General features: G+C 49.8%; 1 protein-coding gene across 10 annotated transcripts in view; it reads left to right on the forward strand.

Annotated features, from left to right (window-relative positions):
• A2M (alpha-2-macroglobulin) overlaps positions 1 to 23,087 on the forward strand; it is a 93,753-nt gene that overhangs the window by 54,281 nt on the left and 16,385 nt on the right. For 3 of the 10 annotated variants that reach the window (XM_034785797.1, XM_034785873.1, XM_034785854.1), the window contains exons 12-24: positions 1,613 to 1,840; positions 2,209 to 2,272; positions 3,252 to 3,394; positions 3,767 to 3,916; positions 4,382 to 4,552; positions 5,485 to 5,572; positions 7,162 to 7,309; positions 7,982 to 8,210; positions 9,350 to 9,476; positions 10,100 to 10,221; positions 21,320 to 21,371; positions 22,221 to 22,304; positions 22,789 to 22,965. The exons of 2 other annotated variants lie outside the window; for them this stretch is intronic. In XM_034785797.1, coding sequence (XP_034641688.1) covers positions 1,613 to 1,840; positions 2,209 to 2,272; positions 3,252 to 3,394; positions 3,767 to 3,916; positions 4,382 to 4,552; positions 5,485 to 5,572; positions 7,162 to 7,309; positions 7,982 to 8,210; positions 9,350 to 9,476; positions 10,100 to 10,221; positions 21,320 to 21,371; positions 22,221 to 22,304; positions 22,789 to 22,965 — 1,783 coding nt within the window. Of the gene's footprint in view, positions 1 to 198; positions 314 to 491; positions 602 to 1,076; positions 1,239 to 1,612; positions 1,841 to 2,208; positions 2,273 to 3,251; positions 3,395 to 3,766; positions 3,917 to 4,381; positions 4,553 to 5,484; positions 5,573 to 7,161; positions 7,310 to 7,981; positions 8,211 to 9,349; positions 9,477 to 10,099; positions 10,222 to 21,319; positions 21,372 to 22,220; positions 22,305 to 22,788; positions 22,966 to 23,087 lie in introns of all 10 variants that reach the window. 5 more of the 10 variants (XM_034785806.1, XM_034785891.1, XM_034785816.1 and 2 more) reach the window with 4 other exon arrangements.

Raw genomic sequence — 23,087 nt, forward strand, 5'->3', positions numbered from 1 at the left:
CCAGAGATGCCTTGATTGGTTTGTTGAGGAAGAAGGGAAGAGAGGGATCAGGCCGGATCAAGCCAGTAAGAGGATGTCATTAAGGCAAATCAAGCAGCAGGGAAACGTCTTGGGTGCTGGGGTATCTGTTCTTGTTCCACATGAACCTGAATTGTACAGGGTTTTCCATGGTAATTTCCTCTTTGGTTTCTGGCTCAGGCAGATGTTCGAGGCTGTGTCTCCAATGTGGTAAAGACTAAAATATTCCAGCTCAAGCGAAAGAGTTATGAGATGAAAATTGAGGCTGAAGGCAAGATCACGGAAGAGGGTACAGGTATGCATCATGCTGACCTGCTGGAGCTGTGGGGCCACACTGCAATAGCAGTGGGTGTTGCAAGCCAGCACTGAAGGGCACTGGCAGAACTGGACAACGTGAGGCAGGATTGGAGCATCTGGAGGTGCTGCAGGTCAGTGCATTAGTTCAAGCCCCTCTTTGCTGTGTTTTCTTTCAGGGGTGGAGTTAACTGGGACAGGCTCCAGTGAGATCACAGGCACCATGAGCAAAATCAGCTTTGAGCAGGTGGACTCTCATTACCTACCAGGGATCCCCTTCTCCGGGCAGGTAGGGAACCTCTGAGAGCCCAGGAAATTATCTGACACGAGTGTGCTTGTCTGGGGAGAATGAGAACTTGCAAACGGAAAAGGGAAAACGTGGGAGGATCACAAACCACGGGAACAGGAGCCATCTCCCTCTGCCTCTACACATGCTGCGGTATCCTTGCCATTAGTGGGAATTACAGTGCCTTCCTCGGACCCCCTGGTGCTGTCAGAGACAAGATACAGAGGAGAAGGCCCATTGGTGTGGTCAGCACAGTCCTTCCCATGTTCCCAATCACAGACTCAGTGAGAACGTGCCACCTCCTCAGGTGGTTCAGACTCTCCCAGCACATTCACACACACCTGGCCCTTGGTCAGCTCTGTAGGAAACACCCTCTGGAGCTGTTTCATGGGAATAACGTGGGCAAAGGGTCATTAGGACTGTGAGGACTGCTTTCCCTGCCTCATATAAGCAACGGAGATTGGATTTGTTCCTTTAGGTGAAGCTGGTGGACGGGACCGATGCTCCAATCGCCAACGAAACAATCCGGATTTCCATAGGGGGAAACAACTACGAAGCCAACTACACAACGAATGAAGGGGGTAGAGTCTGGTTTTCCATAGACACTGTCAACTTCACAGACACCTCCATTCAAATCACCGTGAGTGGCTGAATCTAGGGAGCTAGGGGATGGGAGGTGTCACAGGCTGAGCTTCAGGGGAGATGTCCGTGGGTTTATTGATCTCTCTGCCCATCAGGAGATAAAACAAAGAGTTTGTTGGCTGGGAATTTCAGTCTCCTCCTCTCTGTCTTGCTCTCTCTCTGTCTGTCCCTTGCACTCTGTGTCTTGCACACACTCTGTCGCTCTCCCTCTGGTTCTCCATTTCTCTCTCTCCATACAAGCATGGAAAATGCAGATCAATGCACTGTGTACTGAAAAATCTGCCAAGAACATGTTTTTAAAATTACCCACTTTTTCCTTCTGAAATGCTAGTAGACTTTTTGGTCTGATGTAAAAACGTTCTTCTTTATCAGGCAAACCATAAATCTGAACTGAACTGTTACGACAGAGACTGGGTCACCCCTGAGTATGGTAACGCCGTTCACACAGCAACACGCTTTTACTCTCCGAGTAAGAGCTTTCTCAAAATCGAGCCCCTGTCTCAGACTTTAATCTGCGGCTCCAATGAGATGGTCCGGGTGCACTACATCCTGAAGCCAGAGGCCGTGGGGGAGCAGAAGGAAATCATCTTTTACTATGTGGTAAGCCCGGACCTAGTGACCTCTACATCCGTACACATGACACAGCACTGGAGGCCAGACACCCATATATGTCCCAGGTCACCAAACTGCCCCGAGGCCAGGTTCTCTTGACCTTGACATTTACATGTAAAAGCCAGCGAAGGAAATGCAGAACTGGCCAGCCAGTGGATGGTTTCTGCTGGGAGAGAGAATTTCTGACTTGGTTGAGGTCCCGGTAAACTCCAGTCTGGGACTCTGTATGGCTCTGCGGGATTTTCTGCTCGTTCCCCACAGGAAGGCATCAGTATAGCACCCCCAGCATTCCCCCATGAGCATCCCCCACCTCCCACCGGGACCCCTGTAACAGGAGGGTTTCTTCTTCCCGGCAGGTGATGGCCAAAGGAGGCATCGTGAGGGCAGGCACCGAGGTGCATCCCGTGGGGGATGGAGAACGTGAGTAGAGCTGTGTGAATAACTGATTTCCTGGTTCCCTGGCCGAACCAGAAACCTCAAAAAACAATTGTTTGGGAGCAACTGAACCATTTCACTTTTGAGCTACTTTAATCTTTTTAAATAGAATTGAAGGGAAATTGTAAATGAGGAGTTGTTTTGAATTGAAAAATGGAACCTTCCATTTAGGAAATGTCGAAAGAAAACCTTCTGATTTGTTGCCGATTTTTTTTCTGCCCAAAACCATTTGGTGAATTTCACACACATTTGTGAAATGTTTTGGTTGATCCGAGTCTGCGTTTTTCAACAACAAAAAATCATCTGAAAAATTTCGGCCCGTTCTCATTGTAAGCTCTCCCCACCCCTTTCTCTGCCTGTCCTGGGAGGCTGAGCTGCTGTGTATGAAGGAGGTGCCGAGAACAGTGCCCTTCTCTCCTCTTCACTTTCTCTCTTTCCTTCTTGTCTCACTAATCATGGTCTCTCTCTCCCTTTGACCCACACACAGTTCCCCTGACCAATTTCATTTAATTAATGGCAGTCTGAAGGGATCCCCAGTTTGACTGATTCAGGCTGGCAGGGCAAATTCCACCTTGAGGAGCAGGAGTGTGGAATCCCACCCCCTCTGCAGCCCTGTGCGCACAACCCTCCGCACAGAGCCCCTGTACATTCACTTCTTTCCTCGCCTTCATTATTGCCTTGGCAGGGGGATCCTGCACTGATGGAGGACAGTGCTAGACTCTAGTTGATATGGATTTAAGGGACATGCTGAGATCCACCAAACCCATCTCACCTGAATATCCCACACCGGGTGTCTGCAGTAAGAGTCCAAGGCCTCAAGTATGCGCCAAAACTCTTACCCTTGGATAGCGAATTTTTCAGGGTGGCTGATGTTGCAGCCATAATGAGGGAGCCTAGGGAAATGTGTGGCCCTGGAGCTCATTCTCTATAGCTTATCCCCTGCCCCCCTGTCTCTGTTTGCCAGTTATCCAGGTATTTGAGCTGAGGCTCCCCGTGGGGCCTGATATCGCCCCCCTGGCCCGGGTACTCGTATACACCACTTTACCCAGTGGGGACGTTATCGCCAATTCCAAAGATTTCAAGATTGAAAACTGCTTTGCCAATAAGGTGAGTATCCGGTTTCTATAACTCACATTCTCCCCATGGACAATGGCCCACCTGTGGAACCTGGAATTGCAAATTTCAAGGAAGACTCAGGAAATGTTCAATGGCTCCATGAGCCCATCGGGCACTGACCATGGATCAGTAATTGAATATGAGAGATGAATGCACATCAGGAGTAATTTGCATAGGTAGAATTATGGAGGCACAATTGACATATGGGGGCGCTGCTGGTCATGTTTGAATTGCATTGGTCAGGGCTGAGGGGCATTGGCAGGGCTGTGTGGGGAGCCCAGGACTGGAATAGCGGGGGCTGCAGGGCAGAGTGTGAAGGTACCTGGAGAAGTAGCTCCTCTAACTACTTTCCTGGGGTTGCAGGTCGACTTGCATTTCTCACCGGCCGAGGGCCTCCCCGCCTCCGACACTCACCTCCGGATCGGAGCCTCCCCGGGCTCCCTGTGCGCGATCCGTGCTGTGGACAAGAGCGTCCTCCTCATGAAGCCTGAAGCCGAGATCTCGCCCAGCTCTGTAAGCGCCACAAGAGCTGGTCTTGTCTGGAAAGTGCCGAGAATCACTCGTGAGAGCTAGGGCAGAGCAGTCTGTCTGTCATTGTAGGGTCCCTCGTCAGCACAGGGGCTGCGCCCACTGCTTGATCTATGTAGGGCCCTCATGAAAACTATTGCTGCACCCAGTGGTTTATAGTTCTGGGGCCACTTGTGAGGACACAACCACACATACTGATTTATTACTGGAGAGCCACTGGTGAGCACTGGTCAGCACACACTGGGTTATTATTGAAAAGTCAGTGCTGAGCCCTGGAGTCAGATATTCTGCTCTGTTACTGTAGGGTTTGTTATTGTAGGGTCACCCTTGGTCACTGGGCTTGCACGCACATGTGTGTTAGTTTAAAGCTGTCTGTGATCACTAGGGTGGCAAACACTGGTGGTTTATTATTGGGCCTGTGGTCACTGACATTGAGGCGTGTCCGCGCAGGTGTATGATTTGCTCCCGGTAAAGGAGATCAGGGATTATAATTACCGGGATCACCATTTGGAGGAAGAAGACGATAATCCTTGTGTGGAACTCGACGACGTCATTATAAATGGATTCATCTACGGACCCATTTCTCCTGACGGTGAAGGGGACGCCTACAACGTTCTCAAGGTGAGCGCCACGTCTCCCTTTAGTGCGCTAAATCGCTGCTAGTTCAGAAGATTTCCTCACTGGATACTGTCTGAGCTGGGTGCATGTTAGCCAGCACATTCAAGGTAATAACTAAAGCTGGGCCAGAAAACCCCAGATGGGAACACCCTAGCTTTGGGAACTGAATGCCTCTTTCCCCATCATTAATTTAAACATGACAAGGAGACGTCCTAACAGCTGGGACAAAGAAATAGCGCCCAGAAATGGGCAACTCCGCCTCTGCAGCCATTTTGTCAAAGAGATCCTGTCCCACACGCTCTCTATCCCGTCTACGTAGATCTCTGTGAAGTGCCAGTCTCCATTTTATCTACACACACACACACACACACACACACACACACACACACACACACACGTGCACACATGTGCGGAGTGCCGCTCTGAGCCAGCACCCAGGGTAATTACCCAGCCCCAGCTGGTGAGGGTTTGGTGTCCTGCAGGATCTCAGGTTTGTTCCCAGTGAGGCTCGCTCCCAAATCACCCAAACCCCAGCACACCTGACAATGACTGTTAGGCGTCTCAGCAGAGAGGCAGGGGATGGACTGGGCCAGAGAGTCTGAACTCCCTCCAGGGCAGGGCCAAGGCAAGCCGGCAGGGACTGAGTGCACGGCGCAAGCTTGCACTGCTCATGCCTCTGATGAACCTGCTCTGAGGACACAGAGCACATCCGTCTCCAGCTGCTGGTCCGGCGCCTTTCACTGACATAGACCTCGCCCTTCACTTCCCACCAGCCACACTGGCATTGACCTCTCAGGCCTTAGTATCTGCTCTTGCAATGACCCATCCCTGCACTGTGATAAGCCCGTCACATCCTGATCCAGTCCAGACAGCACATTTATTCCCCGACATATGGTTTACTTTACCACATGGCTGTCTGGGTTATCTTTTTACAGGCGATGGGTTTAAAAGTCTTCACCAGCACCAAGGTCCAGAAGCCCAGACTCTGCATGGAGAGAATGTACCGTGTACGTATGGCATATGGTAATGGCAGTAAAATAACTTGCTTTGTTTTACCCTGCTTATACGCCCCGTTAGGTGCGTTTCCTGCTCCCCTCCCTTTCACCCTCTCCTCTGCATGGAAATTAGACCAATTGGACCAGATTCTGATCTCAGCTATGCTGGCCAAAATCCACTAACGTCAGTCCTGAAATAGGAATCTGGTCCATTTCCACCTGCTTGCTCACCTACCTGCTTGCTCCACCTGCTTGCTAACCTTCCACCAGCTAAGGAAATATGCACTGTTGTAACTACACTGATGCAGTGGCACCTTGCATCCCCTAATGTAGATTTGCTGCACTGGCACAAAACGGCTGCTAAATCTTGTTGACTTTGGTTGCAACTCTCTCAACCTGGAACAGGACAATTTCCGCTTTCAAGTTTTCACCTTCCAGCAAGTGCTAGAGAAAAACCTAAGCAGAAAGAGAGCCAGGTTCAATGGGGAGGGAGAGTGAACCCAGGGGGAGACTTTAGGATTGGGAAGCAGGAAATCTGTACTCCATTCTCAGCTCTCCCATCAACTTGAACTTGAATGAATCATTTCACTTCTTTGTGCCTTAATATTCCTATCTGTAAAAGGGGACTAATTATACTTACACAACCTTGTGAAGAGCTCTGAGATTAGATGGCTAAATATTAGTGTTAATTATGCTCTCAATTACGCTAGTGAAAATGAAGAGTAACCAGATCAGATTACTGACCCTCTAACCCAATGTCCCCATTCCTACTGTAAAACATCAGACTACTGGTCTATATATGGCAGTGTCCTGCCTCCTGACCATATTGGATCAGCACTGTCGTCTTTTTAGTGCAGGATCCCTCTTCAGACAGTGGCCAATGGTGGCTGCTTCAGAGTAAGGTGGAAAACCTTGGTAATATACCTCACTGTGCAGTACCGTGGGGCAAATTTCTTCCTGGCCTGCGGCTTCTTATCAACTTGTGTTATTCTCCGACAATTCTGATGCACGAAAACTGATATCCCTGACCATGTGAATCCTAGCTGGTGTCACTAGTGTTGCTGCTACTCTTAGTCATATACAAACGCAATTTTTTTCGCTGTGAATCTGACTCAGCTACTGCATCTATAATGTCTTAGGGCAGTGAGTTCCACAGGCTGATTCCATATTGAAGTGGATATAGGCAGGGCTCTAGGGGTTACTTCAACACAATCATTACATCTGGTCTTCCCATGCACTCTGGGATTGGAGGTGGGGGAATAAATATGTCCATCCATGCATCCCACCCCTGTAACGGGTGCAGAAGTCTTTAGAAAGAAAACAGTTTGAGATCGCAATAGGGCAATAGAGATGTTTTTTCAATGGCTTTGAAAAAGGTTCTAAAAAGATGATGACGCTGGGAGTGGCGTGTGGAAGAGAATAATTGGTTGCAAGCTGAGACAGGTCTAAGTTTGGGTCTGAACATGGCTGAAGTTTGTGAGGAAAGGTTATTAGATCTAGGGTTTAGGATCAGGCCTATCACTAACTGGAAACAAAGTGCCATGGTTTAGAATAAGGTCTAACATGTTATGTCCTCTCTCCCCTCGCCACACCCTGCACCCCTAATGTCTAAAAAAGAGCATCCATTTGGGATAGCTGCACTGATGGATGCATCCCATTTCGATCACATCCCCGATCATTTTTATCACATCATCGATCATGGCCCAGTGGAGACCATCCGGAAGTATTTCCCTGAGACGTGGATTTGGGATTTAGTTCCAGTGAAGTAAGTGATGTTTATGGGATGTGGTGAGTGTGGTCAACTGGGTTACACAGACACTCAGAAAAAGTTGCTCAGACACCTATGAGATGTGCTTATATCCTTCTATGATAGATGGAGTACCTTTTGTGGATAGACTAGAGAGAGACAAGCATGAGGGATGGATAGGCAGGTAGAGGAAAGGTGGGAAGTAACTAGTTCTACTAATGCACCACATCCACTCTTTCTCCTCTCAGTAACTGGGAGACAATTAATTGTGTCGATCACAATGGACAGTCCCCTGTTAAAAGAGAGAGAGAGAGAGAGAGAGTGTGTGTGTGTGTGTGATGTAATTTCTCTTTGGTCTCAGCTCTGGTGCAGAAGTCGCTACTAGCTATGCATTTCATCCTTTTCTATAGCTGTGTGTCTGAGGGATTTTCTGTTGTTCACCGTGGAACCCCACCCCCAGTCTAGTTACTTGGATGATTCTTCTGCGGAGCTGGATGTAGGATGGGATGGGAGGAAGTGGTCTGTGGTGAGCCTACAATAGCCAAGCAGCAGGCACACCCCCAGTGCTCCTAAGGGACCCTGCAGTTACAAAAGGGGGGGGTGTTAATTCAGGATGCTGTGAGGGATACAGTTGTTTTCCCCAAAGCTAGGAAAGCTCCCCCCATCTCCTTGTTCTTGTTTTGTCACCAGGTCTGTCGGAAGTGCTGATTTAGCTGTGACCATCCCCGACACCATCACAGAATGGAAAGCCAACGCGTTCTGCACTTCAAGTGATACTGGCTTTGGCCTGTCCCCGACCGTGTCCCTCAGAGCCTTCCAGCCCTTCTTCGTGGAACTCACCCTGCCCTACTCCGTTGTGCGCGGCGAGGCCTTCACGCTAAGGGCCACTGTCTTCAACTACCTGACCCGCTGCATCAGGGTAAGGGACACTTGCAGCTTTGCTGAGCAGAGGCCAGGGAGGAGACCACATGGGCCAGTTGCAACATGGCTTCCCATCCACAGGAGGCAGCTGATTGGCCCCTAGGAAAGTGTCTTATTACAGTGGAAAGACATGGGTGATGGAAAGGAAGAATCTGATTGGCTCCTAGGTGTGTGTTACTATAGAGGTACAGAGTGGGCGTTATGAAAGAAGGAATCTGTTTGGCTGACAAAGGTTTGCGAGCTGCAGATATACCTGACACCAACTTCCTGTGTGGCTGAAGGCACCTGGCCTTAGACCTCCTGTGCCTATCTCATGACCCCATGGCAAGCAAGGTACCTGGGGTGACCACACACTGTGCATCACCCCTTACTCTAGTGGTGATTCCAGGCTTCCTGGAATGGACACATGTGCTTGGCCTTTGGCCTCACGCCGCACAACACCGCCAGCTGCACTACAGCCGCTGGGAAACTCGCTGGCCTGTTGCATCCATGGAAATGGCACTGACTCTTTAGCCCCCTAGCCTGCACAGGGGACTGGAGGGGACTCAGGAAGGGGGGCCCCTGCAAAATTGTGGTGACTTTTCTCTCGGCTTTTATTTAAGTGGGTTTCATTCTAGATAAAGTGAAGCGGGAACAAGCTTTACAGTGTTAAGGGCCCCCAAGGCCCTCTCATCCGCTTCCCCATCCCTTTCCTGCCCTTCGCTACGCTCACTGATGGTCCCCAATTCTGTTCCCTCTCAGCTACTCCTAGATAGCCCCCCGCCCCCCATTGCCAGCACTTCCCCTCCTCCCCTAACAAGACACCAGAGGGCTCTCAGACTCATACCAAGGTGGTAAATTTGGGGTCACCACTTTGTCTTTATTCCCACAACTGGTCCCGGGTCCCTCAGGCCCTGCAATCACCTGTTTCTTCAGAGCCATGCACCCAACTCTCTGCCCATTCTCAGTCTCCTGCACCTCCCCAAACCTCAGTACCCCTCAGCTTTCCCCACCTCAATCCCTGCCCCACCAAATCCCTGTGGCCCCCAAACTCCCTGCCCCCTCTCCTCCCCTGCACTGTCCCATCTCCATTTACCCCCAAATCCTTCGAACCCCTCTCTCTCCCTGCCTGATGGCACCTCTCTGTACAATTGACAGGTCAGCATCTCACTGGCTCCATCTGGTGATTTCCGGGCTACCCCTGTGGAGAAGGAAGAAGAATCTTATTGTCTCTGTGTGAACGGACGGAAAGCAGTGTCTTGGGCTGTGACCCCAAAATCTCTGGGTAAGGGACCTGGCAACTCCAAAATCTCAGGATCAGGGACTAATGGATGGCTCCAAAACCTCTCTGTGAGGGTTGGAGCCAAGTGGCTCCAAAATTTCTGGATCAGATACTGGATGGCTCCAACCTCTCTGGAAGGGAGTAATCTGCTGTGAAAGGAGGAAGGCTGGCCTTGTGGCTGAGGCACTGGACTGGACTCAGGACACCTGGATTCAGTGTCCTGCTCTTGGGCAAGTCAGTGTCCCCGTGCCTCAGTTTCCCCATCTAATTACTGTGATGGGGGCTATATAAATACCTGGATTGACAGACTGGTTGGGTCTGAAATTTCTGGAAAAGGAAGATGATGGCTCTGAAACCATGCAGGGGTCTGGGCAGCAGAATCTGAAGATCTGACCCTGCACTCCCCTCCGCTCCATCTTGCCCAGCCCCATTTGGTGTAGCCATTGGAGCCGAGGGGTTGGAAGGCCACTGCAGAGCTGTGCTAAAGTGCTAGCCTGCACAATGTGACTTGAGCTCTGCCCTCTTTAGAGAGGTTTCCATGTAATCAAAGCAGAACACCAAGCGAATGATACTGACACCTCTGTAGCTGCAGTGCCTGGCAGAACACTTATCCTTCTTTGTTTCAGGTAATGTGGATTTCTCAGTGAGCGCTGAGGCCCTGAAGACAGATCTGCCCTGCGGGAACGAGGTAGTGGAGACCCTGGACAAAGGGCGGAAGGACACGGTGATCAAACAGCTGTTAGTGGAGGTAGGTGGGCTGTTTAGTCCCTGTGGTATAGAGAAGCCATGATAACTTAGTGCTGTGTAGTGACAACTGATATAATGCTGCAGGTCTTCTTGGTTTTATAGGGAAGCCATAATGACTTAATATGATCTCAGCAATAACACGTTCTCTAACGCTGTAAAGGGAAGCACCGATAAATCACTGTATTAGCCAATATAAACTGTAATACTGCATAAGGATAATCTAGGCATGGCCCAATATCTAAACAAATACTTTGCCTCAGTCTTTAATAAGGAGTTTAGGGATAATGGTAGGATGCCAAATGGGAATGAGGATATGGAGGTAGATATTACCACATCCGAGGTAGAAGCCAAACTCAAACAGCTTAATGGGACTAAATCGGGAGGGCCCAGATTATCTTCATCCAAGAATATTAAAGGAACTGGCACATGAAATCGTAAGCCCATTAGCAAGAATTTTTAATGAATCTGTAAACCCCGGGGTTATACCGTATGACTGGAGAATTGCTAACATAGTTCCTGTTTTTAAGAAAGGGAAAAAAACATGATCCGAGCAACTACAGGCCTGTTAATTTGACATCTGTAGTATGCAAGGTCTTGGAAAAAATTTTAAAGGAGAAAGTAGTTAAGGACAATTGAGGTCAATGGTAATTGGGACAAAATACAACATGGTTTTACAGAAGATAGATCGTGCCAAACCAACCGGATCTCCTTCTTTGAGAAGGTAACAGATTTTTTAGACATAGGGAACACAGTGGATCTAATTTACCTGGATTTCAGTAAAGCATTTGATATGGCTCCACATAGGGAATTATTAGTTAAATTGGAAAAGATGGGGATCAATATGAAAATTGAAAGGTGAAAAAGGAACTGGTTAAAGGGGAGACTACAACGGGTTGTACTGAAAGGTGAACTGTCAGGCTGGAGGGAGGTTACTAGTGGCGTTCCTCAAAGATCAGTTTTGGGACCAATCTTATTTAATCTTTTTATTACTGACCTTGGCACAAAAAGTGGGAATGTGCTAATAAATTTTGCGGATGACACAAAGCTGGGAGGTATTGCCAATACAGAGAAGGACCGGGATATCATACAGGAAGATCTGGATGTCCTTGTAAACTGGAGTAATAGTAACAGGATGAAATTTAATAGTGAAAAGTGCAAGATCATGCATTTAGGGATTAATAACAAGAATTATTGTTATAAGCTGGGGACGCATCAATTGGAAGTAACAGAGGAGGAGGAGGAGAAGGACCTTGGAGTGTTGGTTGATCACAGGATGACTATGAGCCACCAATGTGATATGGCTGTGAAAAAAGCTAATGCGGTCGTGGTATACATCAGACGAGGTATTTCCAGTAGAGATAAGGAGCTGTTAGTACATTCATACAAGGCACTGGTGAGACCTCATCTGGAATATTATGTGCAGTTCTGGTCTCCCATGTTTAAGAAGGATAAATTCAAACTGGAACAGGTACAGAGAAGGGCTACTAGGATGATTCAAGGAATGAAAAACCTGTCTTATGAAAGGAAACTCAGCCCTGGTCTACACTACAAGTTTAGGTCGACTTTAGCAGGGTTAAATCGAATTAAGCCTGGACACTTCCACACGACGAAGCCCTTTCTTTCGACTTAAAGGGCCCTTTAAACCGGTTTCTTTACTCCACCTCCGACGAGGGGATTAGTGCTAAAAATCGGCCTTTGCGGGTCGGATTTGGGGTAGTGTGGACGGAATTCAACGTTATTGGCCTCCGGGAGCTATCCCACAGTGCTTCATTGTGACCACTCTGGACAGCACTCTCAACTCAGATGCACTGACCAGGTAGACAGGAAAAGCCACGCGAACTTTTGAATTTCATTTCCTGTTTGCCCAGCACGGAGAGCACAGGTGACCAAGCAGAGCTCATCAGCACAAGTAACCATGATGGAGTCCCAGAATCGCAAAAGAGCTCCAGCATGGACCGAACGGGAGGTACGGGATCTGCTTGCCATATGGGGAGACGAATCAGTGCTAGCTGAACTCTGTAGCAGTAAACGAAATGGCAAAATATTAAAAAAGGTCTCAAAGGCCATGAAGGACAGAGGCCATAACAGGGACGCACAGCAGTGCCGCGTGAAGATTAAGGAGCTAAGGCAAGCCTACCACAAAGCCAGAGAGGCAAACGGAAGGTCTGGGGCAGAGCCGCAAACATGCCGCTTCTACGCGGAGCTGCATGCCATTCTAGGGGGTGCAGCCACCACTACCCGAACCATGTGCTTTGACTCTGTCAATGGAGAAACACGCAACAGGGAAGCGGGTTCGGGGTACGCGGAAGATGATGATGATGATGAAGACAATGAAGATAGCTCACAGCAAGGAAGCGGAGAAACCGGTTTCCCCAACAGCCAGGATATGTTTATCACCCTGGACCTGGAACCAGTAATCCCCGAACTCACCCAAGGCGTACTCCCAGACCCTGACGGCACACAAGGGACCTCTGGTGAGTGTACCTTTGTAAATATCACACATGGTTTAAAAGCAAGCGTGTTTAATGATTAATTTGCCCTGGCAATCGCGGCCAGTACAGCTACTGGAAAAGTCTGTTAACGTGTATGGGGATGGAGCGGAAATCCTCCAGGGACATCTCCAGAAAGCTCTCCTTCATGTACTCCCAAAGCCTTTGCAAAAGGTTTCTGGGGAGGGCTGCCTTATCCTGTCCGCCATAGTAGGACACTTTACCACGCCAGGCCAGTAGCACGTAGTCTGGAATCATTGCATAACAAAGCATGGCAGCGTATGGTCCCGGTGTTTGCTGGCATGCAGACAACATCCATTCCTTATCTCTCTTTGTTATCCTCAGGAGAGTGATATTGTTCACGGTCACCTGGTTGAAATGGGGTGATTTTATTAAGGGGGCATTCAGAGGTGCCCGTTCCTGCTCGGCTGAACAGAAATGTTCCCCGCTGTTAGCCACGCGGTGCGGTGGGGGAGGGGTGAAGGGATCATCCCAGAGAATTGTGTGTGTGTATGTGTGTGTGTGTGTGTGTGTGTGTGTGTGTGTGGAGGGGGTAGTTGGGTTTGTGCTGCATGTTAACCCGGAAACCCCACCCCTCCTTTTACATTGCAAACCCATTTTAAATGGCCAACCCAACGGGTCCTTGGTATGGGAAATGAGGGCGCTACTGTTTGAAACCATTCCCACATGTTATGAGGGTTAAAAAGGCCAAAAGACTATGGCTTACCATGGCTGCCTGCAAGCCGAATTCTGTTGCCTGGCACCATGTGAGTGATCTCTCACACCAAACCGGCAGACCCTCAATATAAGAGGAAAAATGCGACCTTGTAACAAAAGCACGTGCTGTGTAATGTGAACAGCAAAATTTAACGTGAAAGAGAGTACCCATTGTTCTCTAAAATGTGTCTTTTTTAACCACCTCTCCCTTGTCCTCCACCAGCTGCAAATATTTCTCCTTCGCAGAGGCTAGCAAAGATTAGAAGGAGAAAACGGCGGACTCGGGATGATATGTTCATGGAGCTCCAGATGTCTTCCCACGCTGAAAGAGCACAGCAGAATGCGTGGAGGCAGTCAATGTCAGACTACAGAAAAGCACAATATGAACGAGAGGAGAGGTGATGGGCTGAACAGAGCAAGTGGCAGGCTGAAGATGATAGGTGGCGTCAGCTTGCAGATAGAAGGCAAGAGTCGATGCTCCGGCTGCTGGAGCATCAAACTGATATGCTCCAGCGTATGGTTGAGCTGCAGGAAAGGCAGCAGGAGCAGAGACTGCCGCTACAGCCCCTGTGTAACCAACAGCCCTCCTCCCCAAGTCCCATTGCCTCCTCACCCAGACGCCCAAGAACACGCTGGGGGGGCCTCCGGCCACCCAGTCACTCCACCCCAGATGATTGCCCAAGCATCGGAAGGCTGGCCTTCAATAAGAGTTAAAGTTTTAAACTGCAGTGTGTCCTTTTCCTTCCCTCCTCCCCCACCCCTCTCGGGCTACCTTGGCAATTATCCCCCTAGTTGTGTGATGAATTAATAAAGAATGCATGAATATGAAGTAACAATGACTTTATTGCCTCTGCACGTGGTGCTCGAAGGGGGAGGGGAGGCTGGGGTGGTTGGCTTACAGGGAAGTAGAGTGAACCGGGTGGGGAGGACGAAGGGTTCATCAAGGAGAAACAAACAGAAGTTTCACACTGTAGCCTGGCCAGTCACAAAACTTGTTTTCAAAGCTTCTCTGATGCGCACCGCGCCCTGCTGTACTCTTCTAACCACCCTGGTGTCTGGCTGCATGTAATCAATGGCCAGGCGATTTGCCTCAACCTCCCACCCCGCCATAAATGTCTCCCCCTTACTCTCACAGATATTGTGGCGCGCACAGCAAACAGCAATAACAATGGGGATATTCTTTTCGCTGAGGTCTGAGTGAGTCAGTAAGCTGCGCCAGCGCGCTTTTAAACGTCCAAAAGCACATTCCACCACCATTCGGCACTTGCTCAGCCTGTATTTGAACAGGTCCTAACTACGGTCCAGACTGCCTGTGTATGGCTTCATGAGCCATGGCATTAAGGGGTAGGCTGGGTCCCCAAGGATCACGATAGGCATTTCAACATCCCCAACTGTTATTTTCTGGTCCGGGAAGAAAGTCCCTTCCTCCAGCTTTCGAAACAGACCAGAGTGCCTGAAGATGCGAGCATCATGTACCTTTCCCGGCTATCCCACGTTGATGTTGGTGAAACGTCCCTTGTGATCCACCAGGGCTTGCAGCAGCATGGAAAAGTACCCCTTGCGGTTTATGTACTCGGTGGCTTGGTGCTCCGGTGACAAAATAGGGATATGGGTTCCGTCTATCGCCCCACCACAGTTCGGGAATCCCATTGCAGCAAAGCCATCCACTATGGACTGCACGTTTCCCAGAGTCACTACCCTTGATATCAGCAGGTCTTTGATTGCCCTGGCAACTTGGATCACAGCAGCCCCCACAGTAGATTTGCCCGCTCCAAATTGATTCCCGACTGACCGGTAGCTGTCTGGCGTTGCAAACTTCCACAGGGCTATCGCCACTCGCTTCTCAACTGTGAGGGCTGCTTTCATCCTGGTATTCTGGCGCTTCAGGGCAGGGGAAAGCAAATCACAAAGTTCCATGAAAGTGCCCTTACACATGCGAAAGTTTCGCAGCCACTGGGAATCGTCCCAGACCCGCAACACGATGCAGTCCCACCAGTCTGTGCTTGTTTCCCACGCCCATGATCGGTGTTCCACGGTATGAACCTGCCCCAGTAACACCGTGATTTGCACATTGCTGGGGCCTGTACCTTGTGTGAGGGCTGTGTCCATGTCAATTTCCTCATCACTCTCGTCGCCGCGCTGCAATCGCCTCATCGGCTGGTCCTGGTTTTGCTTTGGCATGTCCTGGCTCTTCATATACTCCAGGACAATGCGCGTGGTGTTCATAGTGCTCATAATTGCTGCGGTGATCTGAGCATGCTCCATGATCCCAGTGCTATGGTGTCTGGTCTGAAAAAAGGCGTGAAACTGACGGAGGGAGGGGCGACTGATGACATGGCGTACAGGTACAGGGAATTGAAATCAACAAAGGTGGCTGTGCATCAGGGAGAAACACAAACAACTGTCACACAGAATGGTCCCCCCAAAGATTGAACTCAAAACCCTGGGTTTAGCAGGCCGTTGATTTCAGGGAGGGAGGGGGAAGCAAATGAATACATCTATTTTTTACATCTTAAGCTGGCAGCCGACGGTGCAACATGACTGATAGCCCTCGGCATCTTCTGGGTGCTTGGCAGAAGATACTGTACTACAACTGCTAGCCATCATCGTCAAGACGGTTCAATCAGACTGTCAGCAGGACTGAGTCTCCAGGAGACAAAGCATGTCTGCCTAGGTGCCTCTGATTGAACTGGAATATGACGATGATGGATACCAATCTTAATACACCATCTACTGCCAAAAGGCAAGGGGCTGCTGCTGTGTAGCAATGCAGCCCCACGTCTGCCAGCACCTAGATAGCCGATGACGGCTACCAGTCATACTGCACCATCTACTGCCAAAAGGCAATTAGCTGCTGCTGTGTAGCAATGCAGTACCACGTCTGCCGGCACCCAGATGACATATGGTGACGGTGAGCTGAGCTGAGCAGGCTCCATGCTTGCCGTGGTATGTTGTCTGCACAGGTAACCCAGGTAAAAAGGCGCGAATCGATTGTCTGCCGCTGCTCTGACAGAGGGGGAGGGGCCTGACGGCATTTACCCAGAACCCCCCGTGACACTGTTTTGCATCATCAGGCATTGGGATCTCAACCCAGAATTCCAATGGGCGGCGGAGACTGCGGGAACTGTGGGATAGCTACCCACAGTGCAACGCTCTGGAAGTCGACGCTAGCCTCGGTACTGTGGACGCGGTCCGCTGGATTCATGCATTTAGAGCATTTTATGTGGGGACACACACAATCGACTGTATAAAACCGATATCTATAAAACCGGCTTCTATAAATTTGACCTAATTTCGTAGTGTAAACATACCCTCAGAGATTAGCCTAACCAAAAGAAGGCTGCGGGGAGATATGATTCCTCTATATAAATATAAGAGGAATAAATACCAGGAAGGGAAAGGAATTATTTAAGCTCAGTACCAATGTGGACACAAGAAAAAATGGATATAAACTGGCCATCAGGAAGTTTAGACTTGAAATTAGATGAAGGTTTCTAACCATCAGAGGAGTGAAGTTGTGGAACAGCCTTCCAAGAGTAGTGGGGGCAAAAGACATATCAAGCTTAGTCTTGAAGCCAGATAAGTTTATGGAGGGGATGGTATAATGGGATAGTCTAATTTGGGCAATTAATTGGTCTTTGACTATTAGCGGTAAATATGCCCAATGGCTTGTGATGGGATGTTAGATGGGGTGGGATCTGAGTTACTACAAAGAATTCTTTCCTGGGTGTCTAGCAGGAGAGTCTTGCCCACATACTCAGGGTTTAGCTGATCGCCATATTTGGGGTTGGGAAGGAATTTTCCTCCAGGGCAGATTGGCAGAGGCCCTAGCATTTTTTCGCCTTCCTCTGCAGCATGGGGCACGGGTCACTTGCTGGAGGATTCTCTGCACCTTGAAGTCTTTAAACCATGATTTGAGGACTTCAATGGCTCAGACATAGGTTTGATACAGGAGTGGGTGAGTGAGATTCTGTGGCCTACATTGTGCAGGAGGTCAGACTAGATGATCATAATGGTCCCTTCTGACCTTAAAGTCTATGATTCTATAACTTCTTACAGAAAAATATTGGTATCTTGTTACACCGTGTGATTGAAATAATAAGCAAAGGTGATAAATTTCTCACAGCCATGTCTTTTGGGACAGAAACCAAAGGAGAGTCCAAAGGAGAGCAACAAAAATGATAAGAGGTTTAGAAACCTGACATATGAGGAAAGGCTGAAAGAATTGTGCATGTTTAGTCTAGAGAAGAGATGGCTGAGGGGAGAACAAGATAACAGTCTTCAAATATGTGCTATAAAGGGAACGGTGATCAATTGTTCTCCATGCCCACCAAGGATAAAACAAGAAGTAATTGGCTTAGATTGCAGCAAGAGAGATTTAGGTGTGATACCAGGAATAACTTTCTAACTGTAAGGGTAGGTAAACACTGGCCCAGGTTACCAGGGAAGGCTGCGGATTCCCCATTATTGCAGGTTTAAGAACAGTTTGGACAAACACCTGTCCAGGATAGTCTAGGTGTACTTGGCTCTGCCATATTCTGAGCGGGGATGGATTAGATGACCTCTCAAGGGCCCTTCTAGCCCTACATTTCTATGGTTCTGTCCTGTTACAGTAAATCTGTTTGGGCTTTTGCTTTAAAGTTATCCTATGTGCCAAGTGAAATTTGAGTGATAACTTGGCTACTTTTTCAATATATAGGGATCCAAAGAAATGTGAAACACTTCACAAAAAAATTCAAAATAAGTGATTTCTAAACCTCTTCAGCTGAAGAAGTATTCACTTTGCTTCTGTCACATTAATGGAAATGTCCAACTTCATCTTTGGCAGATCTGACAGTTCTGGAAACACAGAGATTTATTTTTCTTAGAATTATGAAGGAGATGAAAGTTGGGCTTAAAATAATAGGAGCCTCGTGCAGGGGTGGCTCCAGGTACCAGCGCTTCAAGCGCGTGCCTGGGGCGGCAAGCTGCAGGGGGCGGCATGCCGGTCGCCGTGAGGGTGGCAGTTAGGCAGCCTTCGGCGGCATGCCTGCGGGAGGTCCATCAGTCCCGTGGCTTCGGCGGCAATTTGGCGGCGGAGACGCCGAAGGTGCGGGACCAGCAGATCACCCGCAGAAACGCTGCCGAATCCACGTGACCAGCGGACCTCCCACAGGAGTGCCGCTGAAGGCCGCCTGACTGCCGTGCTTGGGGCAGCAAAAAACATAAGAGTAACTCCTGGCCTAGTGGCACCTTTATGGGATGTAGGAGGTGTATCTGTCTTGCCCTCTTATTTTAAAGAACTGACTAGTGCACCACTGAATCAGAAATGCTCATCTGTGTGCGCTAGGCTAACAAAGAGTTAGAGCTGGTTGGAAAACAGGATTTTTTTTCCCCAGTGAATTTTTCATCATAAAAAAAAACTTTAACAAATCTTTGATCACTGCATTTGGATTTCCTGTGAAATGTTCAAAACTAAACTCAACAGCAGATTTGTCACTGAGATTAATTTTGAAAAGACATTTTGAAACAAAACAAAAAACGTTCCTGTTAACCTCAAATGTTGTTTTAGTGTGTGTGGGGGGGGGGGCGGTGTCAACTTTTGGATTCTCCCCCGTCCTGCCTGCCATACACACACACTTTTTAAAACTTTTGACCTTTCCGACTGAATAAAGAGAGGTAAAGGTTTTTTAAAAGTGTGAGAAAGTAAGGGAAAGCCCCTTTTTACACTTGGCTACTGGGTTCCACCTGGCAAAAGTTGGAAAACAATTATAAAAAGGGGGGAAACCTATTATTCTCAGAATAAAAAATTGCGGGGGAGGGGTGTGTTCCAAAAACAAAAGTTGTTTTGACTAAACCCTTTTTTTTCACAATATTTAGTTCCTGAGTTTTAGTCAAAATTGTTTTTGTCATCTCAATAAATAACAGGGCTTCTTCTTTAGCTCAAGCCATGGGGGTCTGGGCCTTTGGAGTAGGAGGAGCTCAGTTCTATCTCTACTGTAGCCCTACAGGACTAATTGGCCACAGTGTGTAATGGTGAATTTCTAGGTGGCCCTGCAGTCACTACAATATGTCATTTCAGGGCACTGAGCGCTTTGGCCCTGACCCAGCAAAGCTTGCTTTACTTTAGGCACATGACTTGTCCCATTGACCTCAGACAGCCTTAAAGTTAAACACTTGGCAGGATCGAGCCCCTACATCCCTTCATTAGCATCACAGCATATTATCAGCACCAGCACATGGTGTAAAGCTGGAAGTTCTCTCTGCGTAACAAGTGTAAGGGGACTGCTGCCCCCTTACTAACATTCAGTGGGGCTGTTTTGGTTGCTAGCTCCCAGCACTAAAAGGGGAGGGGTCGATGGCAAATCAGGAGCCTGAGACTGACAGTCCCCAGGAACAATGGAGAGAGGCCAATGCTCCAGATCAGCCTGATTGATAGGGCGGGCAGGCTAATCAGAGAGTCAGGAGGGTCCCGTCCTCCATGTGAACTGGAATGGCTTGGGTCAGACAGAGTGGGGCTGAGCTAAGGAGAGAGCAGGGGCACGAGCTAAGCTGCTGGGAGCAGAGCTGCAGCCCCAAAGCCAGAGCACCGCCCAGAGAGAGCAGAACTGCAGCAACCAGAGCCAGAGGGGCCAGACAAGCAGCCAGGAAGCAGGTCAGAGCTGGGAGTAGAGTCACAGAAGCAGCCTGCAGAGCCGACCTGTCCTGGGGGCAGAGCTGCAGCAACCAGAGCCAGAGGGGCCAGAGAAGCAGCCCAGGGAGCTGAAGGCAGCGCAGCAGCAGCCGTGCTGAGGCCGAGTGGAGCTGGGGCTGGGGCTGGAGCCGTCCGGAGCTGGGTGCGGTGAGCAGCTGGGGAGAGGAGGGGGACCCTGGGCAGTGGGCCCAGCACAGGGAGACACCTCAGCCAAGAGGCTCTGCAGGCCAGAGTTGGAGGGGGATCGTAACCCTGACAGGGCGGGGGCGACACTGGGAAAAAGGGTTCTGCCGCCTAGACCCTGAGAGCGTGTGGCCACCGCCAGAGCAAGTGTCAAACCTGTGGCATCTCTGCAGCACAGCTAGGGCCAGAGAAGGAGCCTGGGACCTACAAGGAACAGACTGTGACGTGCCCGGACGTTCCAGAGACACTGTTTGTGATGTTCCCTGCCACAGAGCGGGCTGATGTGTTTTCCTTCAACCTTTCCCATTTTTCCTTATTCTTTTTTAAAACTAATTGTTAATTAAACAACTTGTATTTGCTTTACATTGTATGTAATGATCAGTGGGTCAGGGAAGTGCCCAGTGCAGAGAGAGTACCCCGGAGTGTGGACACACTAGTCCCTGCCTGGGTGACCACAGCAGGGTTGGGGGTCGAGCCCCCCAGGAATCCTGGGCCCAGCCTTGTCGGGGTTTACGAGGAATCTGCCAGACAAGAGAGCGGAAGGGGAGACCTCAAGGGCAGAGAGGCCTCTGGGTAAAGGAAGTGGGAGCGAGGAATCAGATCCTTTCGCTAGCCCACTTCACCAGGGTAGTGCAGAAGCCAGGAAAGTTCCCCACAATAGCGGGACCATTCTCCCGCTTACACAAGGAAAGTTCACATTTTACGATGTGCTAGCAGCAACTAATCACCCATGGTAGAACACTGCAATATTCTCCCCTGGGGAGTGAGGAGGCAATAACTTGTTAGTAGCCAATTTCCAACTATTATCTGCTGGCTTCATGAGAATTATTATTACATGAGAATTTGCAAGTCTCCCTCTTTCTCTGATTCATGCCCTGCTCTTTCTTTCTTTCTTTCTTCTCCCCAGCATTTTCCCTTCTCCCCATCTCTCCCCATCACCCCTGGCCAGATGTTTCTGAAACCAGGTGCTCAGTGTCTCTGCAGGTTCTCACCTTTCTCATTTTCCTTCCCCTTCCCTGTTCCTCCCCAACCCGAAGCCTGAAGGGCTTGAGAAGGAAACAACCTACAACTTCCTGCTCTGTGCAGCTGGTAAGAACCCCACCCCTCCTGACCTGCCTCTGCAAAGGGAAGGGTGGAAACCCCAGATGTCCGAGGGGAAGAGCTAACTGGAAGCAGTAATATGGAACTGAGAAAGTGGGACACCTCCAGCTGGATAACAAGGAAACGTTTCCTAACACTGAAGGGCTGGAATGGCCCCCATGGGAAGGGCTAGAAGCATAGGTTTCCTGGCCCGGGTCCTGGGGGGATGGGCTAGATGGGATTTAATGTAGGGTTACCATACGTCCGGTTTTTCCCGGACATATCCTGCTTTTCAGCAATCAAACCCCCGTCCAGGGGGGAATTGCCGAAAAGCCAAACATGTCCGGGAAAATGCCGTCCAGGCACTTCCCCTCCCACGGCTGCTCTGCTCCGCTCCTCTCCTCTCAGACTTTAAGAGCCGAGCTGCCCGAGCCAGCGCTACTGGCTTCGGCCAGCCCCCCCTGCCAGGGCCCGTGGAGGGTCCTCTTTTTTTATTTATTTAATGGGGCTTTCCCCTTCTCTCACTCTCTGATTCCATGGAGTGAAATTACAAACTGGAAGGTGCCAGAGAAAGAGCTGGAGACTGCAGTTCCCTTGTCTCACCAGCGGGTGGCACCTCGCTCCATGTGAAGGGCTGGGATGGCGGGTGAGGGGATCCACGCCTGAGAGGGGAGTTGGGGATGCGTGGGGGGTTCACTATAAAGCGATGGAGGAATGGAGCTGCTAAAGGCAGGGAGCCCCTGTGCAGTGCCAGGGGAAAGACAGCAGCAGGGCAGTGTCCCAGCTCCTGTGCTGGGGCCTGGTCACTGCTACACGGGGGGATTTTACTACAATCCCATCTATGTCACTTTTCCCCAGGAAAGACAGCGCCGCAGCCAATGTCCCTGAAGCTCCCAGAGAACGTGGTGCAGGGCTCGGCCAGAGCCTATTTCTCAGTGCTGGGTAAGTGAGGCAGTTCAAAGAGCCCGGCTTTGGGTGCTGTTGCCGTCCCTTCCCCGTGCCTGATGGGGTACTGGTCTTTCCACCCGTTCTACTCCTCACCCCGTTGTGCACCCGTCACAGCCCCTCCATTTATCCCCCAGCTACCCACTGCTGCAGTCTCTATCTAGCACTTCACCCCTTTTTCTCTCTCCTTCCCCCCACCTCTGCCTCTGGGCCCACATCTCTAGCTATTCGTCCAGCCTAGTGCTCCCATTTGTCCTTCCAGCAGCACGCCCTTCACTTTGCCTTTCATGTGTCCCTTCTCTCTCAGAGCATATTTCTCTGTCTTCTTTCTCTGTGTTGTGTGTCTCTCTCTTTCCCTCTTATTGCCTGTGATCTCACAAGCCTCTTATGGATGCCTCATACTAGCATCCTTGCTCTGCGGTGCACTCTGCCTCCGCAGGCCGGCTCTGGCCACACTGACTCCCTGTGTCTCCATCCCCAGGCGATATCCTGGGCACAGCCATGCAGAACCTGCAGCAGCTCCTCCAGATGCCCTTCGGCTGTGGGGAGCAGAACATGGTCCTGTTTGCCCCCAACATCTATGTCCTGGACTATCTGAATAAGACGGGGCAGCTGAGCGAGGAGACCAAATCCAAGGCCATCGGATACTTAGTCAGCGGTGAGCAGGGACGGGGCTTTTGTTTCTTCACTTGCTCCCTTCCAAGGTTGTGCTGGGAGCTTTTTGTGTCTGCCTTGCTCAGATAATGCTCCAACTGGGAAGGATGGACAGACTGTGGGGAC

The sequence above is a fragment of the Trachemys scripta genome, chromosome 1 (assembly GCF_013100865.1).
Source record: "Trachemys scripta elegans isolate TJP31775 chromosome 1, CAS_Tse_1.0, whole genome shotgun sequence".
Classification (NCBI taxonomy): Eukaryota; Metazoa; Chordata; order Testudines; family Emydidae; genus Trachemys; species Trachemys scripta.